At 38.7% G+C, this 9,317-nt stretch overlaps 1 protein-coding gene across 1 annotated transcript; it reads right to left on the minus strand.

The window, feature by feature from the left end:
* Positions 1-120: 120 nt before the first annotated feature.
* On the minus strand, positions 121-9,299 carry LOC121707327 (opioid growth factor receptor-like). Its single transcript, XM_042089812.1, has 8 exons — positions 8,839-9,299; positions 3,137-3,250; positions 2,990-3,022; positions 2,753-2,801; positions 2,592-2,670; positions 2,438-2,504; positions 2,155-2,303; positions 121-2,011 (listed from the first exon to the last, which is right to left on the minus strand). The coding sequence occupies exons 1-8, from the start codon at positions 9,184-9,186 to the stop codon at positions 1,384-1,386; spliced, it is 1,467 nt and encodes a 488-aa protein (XP_041945746.1). The 5' UTR covers positions 9,187-9,299; the 3' UTR covers positions 121-1,383.
* Between the last annotated feature and the right edge of the window lie 18 nt (positions 9,300-9,317).

The following is a 9,317-nucleotide window of genomic DNA, read 5'->3' on the forward strand; positions in this document are numbered from 1 at the left end:
GTCTCTAAAGTTTGTGACTGGGGAAGCAGTGCAAATCTTGGACTTGGCAATATTGATTTAGCTGTTTGTCTTTTAAAGCATCTCATTGCCTTGACACAAGAAAGTGGTGAACTGTACAGGTGAATGAATAAAGACTGTATTGTTCATCCATAACATGACAACAAAATAACATTAAACAATGAAAAACATTTTCTGAACACTTAAGTGAACCTGTACAGAAAAGGTGAGAGACACTTTTGTGTTAAAACTTTAATGAAACAATCATGATGCCTAATGGTACCAAAACTGGTGTACCGGGCAGGACTTTCTAATGGATCTCCAATAAATTATAATTATATATGGACCAACGCAAAGACAAACTACATGACTGCAGTATATACAATACTTTCTCCATAGAACTGGTTAGGGTACTTATATAACTATGAATGCATTTTTGTTTTACATTTACGTGTCTTTTACATAGTTCATAGTAGCAGGGTTCCCACGGGTCATGGAATTTCTGGAAAATCATGGCATTTTGGAAGGAAAGTCAGGGAATATCAGGATATGCAGAATTGGCATATATCTGGTTATTAGCTTTACTGCTTGCTTGAATAGCCCAACTTTGTTCATTCAATGCCCATTCATTCATCTCCTGCTCTAAAAAAGTAAAAGATTCTTGAACGCTACGTGGCTGCTCTAAAAATCATTGGTCGGTATATTGTACCATTCATAGTAAGTCGTAGAAATTTCGTTTTTTTTTTTGCCAGGGAAAAGTCATGGAATTTTACATTTGATTTAGAGTGGGAACCCTGTAGTGCTGTCCACTGAACAGACCAATATTAACAGTTAAACCAGCCATGTGTATCTGTGGATAGATCTTATTGATTCACTGTATCTAGCCAAGTAACTTTTAATGTAATGCAGATCACACTGATTCCCTGTGAACAGCCAGATATACAGTTTAATGCTGAAAACAGCTGATGTTCTAAGAGCAATCTTCAGTATTTTGCAGTGTTGATGTTACATTTCTAGTCAATTATTGTTTTTTTATTCAACTCTGAGCCATCAACACAAAAACAGAAAACAGTCAAAGTAAAGTACAATACAACACCACTTATTGGTTAATAATGTGCATGCTTTCACGAAACAAAAACAGTGCATAGAAAGGTGAAAGATTCTCTGAACACAAAATATTTCCAGTGTCTAGCCTATACTCAATCCTCATTGCACAATATATCAATGGCCATAAATAACTTCTAACACTCTGGTGACTATGGCAGATAGAACAGCCATCTCCTTTCCCTGATTCTCAGGTGGAGTTTGCTGAATTTCAATGAGATTGTTTTCTCCAGCTCAGTGCCTGAATTCTCAGCTAAATGAACCACCTCCTTTTTGCTGCACTCACCCTTCTGGTCTGCCTTTGTTCTCTTGTTTGTCACTAATGTTGTTCTTTGCCTTCATACCATCACCTGCCTCTTCAGTATTTTGATGTTGTTTTTCACCATCTCCTTTATTGGCTGAAGTTTCATCATCTTTATCTGAGTGCTTGCTCTCTAAAGATGCACTACCCAAACTGGTATCATCATTGTTATGGACCTGTGTTTTTGTAATTAAACCTTTCTCCTCTTCTAACTGTGAATCATTTCGCTCACAAGAGTTTCCCTCAGTGGCAGGCTGAATTTCTTTCACAAAGTCAAGACTATTTGTCCCTTTTTCCACCCTATTGAGCTCCTCCTGGAACCTTTTCTGGACCCACTTTGGGCACCATTTAAATTTTGTTTTGCTCTTTTCATTTCCCTGGCTACTTTGGAACATTATGAAAGCTTCCTTGACCAGTTCTTTGCGCTTTGCTTTGTCAAGGATAGAAAACAAAAAGTAGTCCAGGACGCTCTCCTTCACATTTGGAAGCTCCCTGTTCTCAATAGTCTCCTTCAGGAAAAAACGAACCAAAGGTGCTTGATAGTTTGCAAATCCCAAGGTGCCCAAACACTTCAGGATACGAGTGATGCGAAGGCTGTTGTGTATATACCTGTCAAAAAATATGGGCTTAATAGGTTTACTGTTTCTCGGTTGGTATATCTGGAACCTTTTTACAAGTGTCTTAAATGCATATTTTGCATTAAGGGAAAAAATGTCTATAATGGATAACATAAAGATAGTCATTCAACTTACTTATTGAGGTTGTGATATCGCTCCTTCCAGTTTTCTGCCCGTTGTACATCCCCTGTCTGATGGTCCACCAGTTTTATGCCATAAAAATCCAGCATCAGCTCATACGATCTTCTCAATCTTTCTTTTGCTGTCTCATCTTCTGTGAATGCCTTGAACAAGAAATAGAGAAAAATCTTCAACTCATACAATGATAATATTCAAATTGTAAAAGGTATTTTCTCCATCACATTTGCATTGCATGGAGATGTCTGGTAGATTGTACATGTTTTCATACTTGACTAACCTTTATCTCATCTTTTGTGAGTTTATATGCTTCATCGTTCATACCATCCTCTCGTATTGGGAAGAGCCTGGCAATACAAAAATGTTGAGGTCACTGTTTTATATTAAATGTTTAGATGGTAAATGTTGTGCTAAATGTACACAAACTGACTGACCACTGGATGAATGTGTGCACTCTTTCCAGCCTTGAATAATCACCCTTCCATTTATTGTGGAAGTCTAATATTGAGAGATCTGAAAACAAAAAGGACAGAAGTTAATGTATTTTTTTGAGAAGGGCTTTAATAGAAATGAATTCTAATTATATTTGCCTTACCATCAGGTTGAGAGTTTTTTTCATTTTTGTAGAACTTCAAATTGGGATGCTGTAAATATGTATTGTAACAAAACAATTGTCACTGAACTTCAATTTAAACTTGGGAGAAGTGCTGAAAGAAATGTCCTCTCTTATACATTTTTTTTATTTCCACAATGAAGTTGTAAAATAACATGTAAAGAAAACAGTGCATATAGGAACACATTTACATTTAGACCGATGGTACAGTCTACTCACAAAATCCTGACAAGATGGAGGATCCCCCTGATCCTGTGGTAAAAAAAACAGCACTTAATGGGCAGGAGTTGGTCATGAATGAAAAATAACATTTTTAAAAACTACCAATTCTGATGCAAATGTTATAAAGTGTGATATATGACTCACTGGATAGTCATGTCTGTAAGTCTGCATGTCCTTGGCAGCACGTGTGTTTCTTCCATCCCTTAACCATGCCCAAGTCTGTGTCTGCTTCTCAGGCTTCTTCTTCCTGGTATGAGTCTGTAATAATGGTAATATAAGAACAAAATGGTGTTAAAAATGTGTATGTTGAATTCCAGTGTGGCAACTACAGTATAAAGCAAAGCGGTCATCTGTTCGCCGGACCTAACTTAGCTGTGGCTAGATACTTTAGTTGCCACACTGGAATTCAACATAGTAACAAATATCAGATCTAGGTAATCCACAGTGTTAGTGGTTTCTTAATTTATTAAAAACAATACTACAAAATATACTGCTGTCAACAGCAGGTCCTCGAATTTATTTTATTTAATCTGCAGAGGACCATACGTCTCACTTTAAACGTTACTCCAAATCAGCATTCAGCACCTTGATTGGCCAAATGTTTTGTCTGTCGAGTGCCCGCCCCCTAGCGCTATAGATACAGATTCTATGACTCTGGCTACGAGTACAAATCAGTTTTGCACCAAATATCTCAGTCATGTGTGGTGCAAAAGTGAGAGTTACAGAAAACAGCATTTGAGACTCCTAGCGGCAGATTCAAGCAGTTGTAGTTATTGACTTGTATGCATGCGAGAAAATGGTCACAGACCCAGATGATTAAATAAATGCATTTGGAAGAAAATATTCTACAGATGTAGACGTAACTGCTGTGTTGTGTTCGTAGAATAAAAAAAAAAAATCTGTGACTTCAAATTTACTGATATTTGTGACTTTTGGCTACAAGTATAAAATGTATTGCCACAAGTGGAGTTTTGCTAGCCTGGGTTTTCCCATGCTGCCTTATGCGCCCGATTTAGCCAGGCTAGAGTTTTGCACCAAATACTGTATACTTTCCTAGGTAAAACCGATTGTTTTTGTTTTGTTTTGTACCATAGCCTACTCGGTGACCTCGAGAAACGGAGATCTTTATGAAAACTCGCCGGATTTCCCCTTTAACAGCAATAACTGCTAACTTGCATACATTGGGCAATTTGCCTAATCAAATATATTGACATTTCAGCAAATTCTTGTCTGAACATTGGAGTGGTTCTGAGGATGCTGAATCCATTATTTGACAATTTCTGAATTAAAAATGTCCATTTATACCAGACTCTCTCAATGGCCTGAATTCAACCAATTCTGAGTCGATTTTAAGGTTATTTATCTTCAATATATGGACCTACATTTCAGAATGAAGATAGCTCATTGTTATTAGTGTAAATGTTGAGATATTTCTTAAAAAAATGCAGTCTTATTCTATATTTCTTCAATGCCAACAGATTACTGTCTTTTTGAACCAACACTAAGCAGTGGCATTGGCACACGTAAAATGACAATGTTGTGCAGCAAAAAGGCAAGCAGAACTCAAGATATTTCAAGAACTATTAGCCTACGTCCCAACAGTCACTCTAATGGTGATGAGCACTATGGGGGTCATTCTACGAAACCGGTGCCTTTTGCGTCCGGTCCATTTCATGAGCTCTCAACAATGTAAAAATGTGTCAAAATGTATTTCAAAGGATCAAACCTGTTAATTTAAGTGTTATGAATTACATAATGCATATTTCAATGTCATTGTAAATATAAATCCTACACTTTTTAGTCATCTTTACCAAGGACATGGCCAATTTCCCCATGTCCGGAAAGTCACATATGGAATTCGCACCTAATATATTAATTAGAACATTTAATTTTTTAACCAAATTTTCATTAATGTCATGATTCAAAATATGCTCTTGATACTATACTATATGTTTTTTTAAAATAAAAGTATGATTTCCCATACAAAAATCATGATTTATGCTCGTCCCGTAGTTTTACATACCACCCCATAACGCTTACATGTTCTGGCTATTACAAAGACACTGTTTCTTTAAGTGACATCACAGACAGCAGATGACATCACTCAAACCCTTGCAGGAGCCAAGGTCTCAAGCAGGCAAGTTCCCACACAATTTGATATGATTTATTTGCTCTTTTTGGTAGTTAGATAGGGTCCGTTAAGCTTAACCTTACCACCCCATAACGTATAATAGATAGGGAAACTGTTAAATTAGGGGGGGGTTTTCAACTGTAATGTAAAGTGAAGGAAATTTTAAACTGAATGGTATATTTGCTATCTTAGCTAGTCAATCACAGTGCTAGCTGCAGTCATTCTGAGGTGAAATTTACCACCCCGTAACATACCACCCCATAACACTTTGTATCGTTATGGGGTGGTAAGGGGAATGTAGAGGGGGTGATAAGGGGAATGTAGAGTGGTTGTCATTGCCATTTAGATTACACAATTCATAAAAATTATATTTATATATAGTTTTACATACTGTGATGACTGGGGGAAACCTCTGTTCTTTCTGCAGTGAGCCCTTAGCAATGAGTCCATAGCAACCAGCTAATCTGTTGAATGCTGGTTCATCAGTATGCATTGGTCACTGTTAATATTTTATGACTATATTGTATGCATGCCAATGTTAGCCTACTGGAGACTATTGTGGTGAGAAATAATTATTAACTAGTTGTGATGGACTTGTTGGGAAGGGCTAACTACAAGCAGAACGGAGGTTTCTGCGGTCATCACAGCAAATGAATGCATTTCAAAATGTGAGTACTTTTTTGTGTATCTAGTGACAACCCAGTCATGAACTCTCTCTCTCTCTCTCTCTGTCTCTCTCAACTTGGCACACACACCTAGTCAGTGTAAATAATTATGATAATTTTCATAATTTGCAGACAATCATGGCTCCAATGAGTAATGCTGAACGACAGTGACTATTCTGTGCTCGCCGCAATGCTGATCCAGAGAGGAGGCAGCAGTATCTAGAGATGGAGCGGCAAAGATGGAGACGAGATGTCGAAAGAGGGAAGAAGTTAGGGACAGCCGTGGCCTACTGGTTAGCGCTTCGGACTTGTAACCGGAGGGTTGCCGGTTCGAACCCCGACCGGTAGGCCACGGCTGAAGTGCCCTTGAGCAAGGCACCTAACCCCTCACTGCTCCCCGAGTGCTGCTGTAGCAGGCAGCTCACTGCGCCGGGATTAATGTGTGCTTCACCGCAGTGTGTTTCACTAATTCACGGATTGGGATAAATGCAGAGACCAAATTTCCCTCACGGGATCAAAAGAGTATACTCATACTAAGTTGTTGATCAAAGATCTGAGTGAGAGGACCAACGACAGTCAAGGAAAAAGTGGAAGGAACAGAATGAGGCCCCGTCCATTTATTAGGGAAGTGCGGTGTAAGTTTAAATGTTACTAACGAAGGTATTATAGCAATATTATAAATGTGGCGACGGAATAGCCTAGAACTTGGGTAGGCCTAGCGTTCAGTAGCCTATGCACTTGCGGTGATAGCCAAAACTAATGTGAATCGCCGACTATCCTACAACCAAAGAAAGTAAAGCAGATTATTTGTACCTGCGTTAGCCAAATAAAGGACGGGACTGCACCCTTCACAAACCGTAAAAATGAAGTTTATTAGTTTTACAGTTGACTACAGTTGACAGTTCACTATCAGTCCACACAAACAATTCTGGTTTCCTTGCACTAGCCATTTTCATCGTAGCCTATTCTGTCTGTTTGTATAGCCTACAGCATGCAAGCTTTGGTCAATTTCTGTAACAGAAACAGTGCCACCTCTAGGCCTGGGATATGAAGTAACGTGTTGAGTCGTGTTGAGATGGATCTGTTTGGACGCAAATATTCTTGATACGGTTCCAGGGAAGACGGAGGAAAAAAAGATCGGTTTGGTACGTGTGGACTAGCCCTGAAAGGAGAAAGCAGGCAAAGGCTAGCCTGGAAAATCCACACCCTGATAATCTAGAAAGATTAAGGGTCTGGCCACGAACAATCATGTAATGGCCCAACTCGAGGGGTGGCACCAAGCATGCATTTGAAAATCTCACTGCACGCAATTGGATAACACCAGACCAATGTTTAATCTGAATGATTCCGGACTTTGACGCAATTGGTTTTCCAACGTTGCAGCGCTGTCGTCATCAGTTTAGCGCGCCTCTGGCCCGCCTATGTCAGATACGATTTGATTGGTTCCACGGGATGCAAGGGGAAAAAATAACGTGCATCATTGCTCATTGCCAGAGTGTCTCGCAGAGACAATTCCATTGTGCTCTTGCGAGAACTCTGGATTTTCAGGGTAGGCGAAGGCTAGAATGAAGGCTTTTGACACCCCTCCTGAGAGTACTTTATCTTGTTCAATGTACCCAATTTTATGATCATATTTCAAAAATGAATGTACTCAATCTTCTGAAATCTATCCATGTTGAATGTAGTATTTCATGACATAAATTTGCATTTTAAACTTCATATCAATAAATATGTTTATATATACTTTGGATCTTGCCTTATTACGACATTAACAGTCCACACATATGTCCAGAACTAATCAAATTATTGTTAAATTATGGAAACAAACAAAATTAACCACCCCGTAACAGGATTTACCACCCTGTAACATGACTTACCACCCCATAACGTGTGTTTTTTTTAAAAAAAATACTAGAGAGTGAGTGAAATAGCCCATAAATAAATGTTTGATCATAATGTGATGAAGTGGGCCTATTTACACATGTAACTTTAATTTGACAATAGGGAGTAAAATAGCCAATATTGTTCAAAACACCAACCAATGGGCATGCGGAATTCACAGTTTGAAGATTAGAATCTAAATTCTGCAAATCTCCAATTAAAAAACAAACCTATAACTTTTAATATCAAATTAAGGACATTTCTATGACAGGAAAACATGAAATGTTCTGAATTCAATTTATGCATTATGTCTAAAAGGAGCGCATCTTGTCCGTTACGGGGTGGTAAAAAAAAAGACACCTGGGCTACAATAAAAAGGAAAATATTAATAGGGATTTAAGCCTGAGGTGGGAAAATATTTTTTTATGCAGGTCATATATGTCTTATATCATGTGGATGTCTTAAAATATGGCTTGTCCTACATGATTTTTTAAAAAAATGTCAAAGTGAAAAGGCACCGGTTTCGTAGAATGACCCATGGATTCTTTTACAAATCATAATTTGTGAAGTAAACATTTTATAAACAGCAATTTATAGTCTAAATGCTGAGGACCCATAATGTAGGCCTAGCCTACTGTACCTTTCTGGCAAAAAAACAAAGATTCTAGAGCGGAGCTCTGTTCTAGAATATTTGAATAAAATGTAGAGCTCTGGCAAATCTGTTAATCTGTGGCCAGCATCCTGCGCGGCTTCCCTTATTAGTTGACGATTGGGTGCCCTCTACCGGCACACTTGAAACTTGACTCGACACACTAGCTACCAGTAGCCTAATCTACAAAATCGGAGACACTTGAGGGCAAACCTTGTAGGCCTAATGCCCAGAATGGTATAGCCTAGCCTACTCATCATGCTGCCTATTTATGAAACAGCTACTGCAAGAAGATGGGCAACATAAATGTGAGAGAGTCTAGCTCACAAGAAATGTAAGATATCTGAATCTGACATAGCTTCACTTCCGTTAATGACACCGATAAATTCGACAAAATAGCCTATGGCCTAGGCCTACGTAGCTACCATCTCCCACCTTGATGAGTTTTGCAGTAGTCCAGCTGGACTAAATAATAATAACCCACAGCATGGCTTACTTGATCAAGCCCCTAAGTGGTTACCTTCGAGGTTGCATTTGTGTCGTCCTCAATATTGTCTTCATCGTCCCACGTAGAGTCATATTCACAAGTGAATGATTCATCAGAGTCGCTGTCGACATTGTACAAACTTTTTGAATCGTTGCCTTTAGGACTACTGTAATTTGCCTGAAGAGGTCTAGGCCTAGGTGAGTTTTCAGAGTCGGAGTTTTCAGAGTCGGAGCTTTCAAAGTAATTTCTGACCGCGGGCCTCAAGTTAGCCATAAATGAAATTACCTGATGTGGTAGTCGGCCTACCAAAAAAAACACAGGACGAGCGAAGTAGGAAAGAACACATACAACGCAGTTGACGAAACGTTTGAGGGAGATCATTCCTCGTCTTGTAAATTGATCTCCATAGACCGCGTCATTGACTCAGAAAGGAAACCGAAAGTAGAGTCACTTCACGTAAATGAAAGTATCAGGAAGAAGACCTATTTTAGATATGAACGGCTCCTGCTCAA

The sequence above is a fragment of the Alosa sapidissima genome, chromosome 4, assembly GCF_018492685.1.
Source record: "Alosa sapidissima isolate fAloSap1 chromosome 4, fAloSap1.pri, whole genome shotgun sequence".
Lineage (NCBI taxonomy): Eukaryota > Metazoa > Chordata > Actinopteri > Clupeiformes > Clupeidae > Alosa > Alosa sapidissima.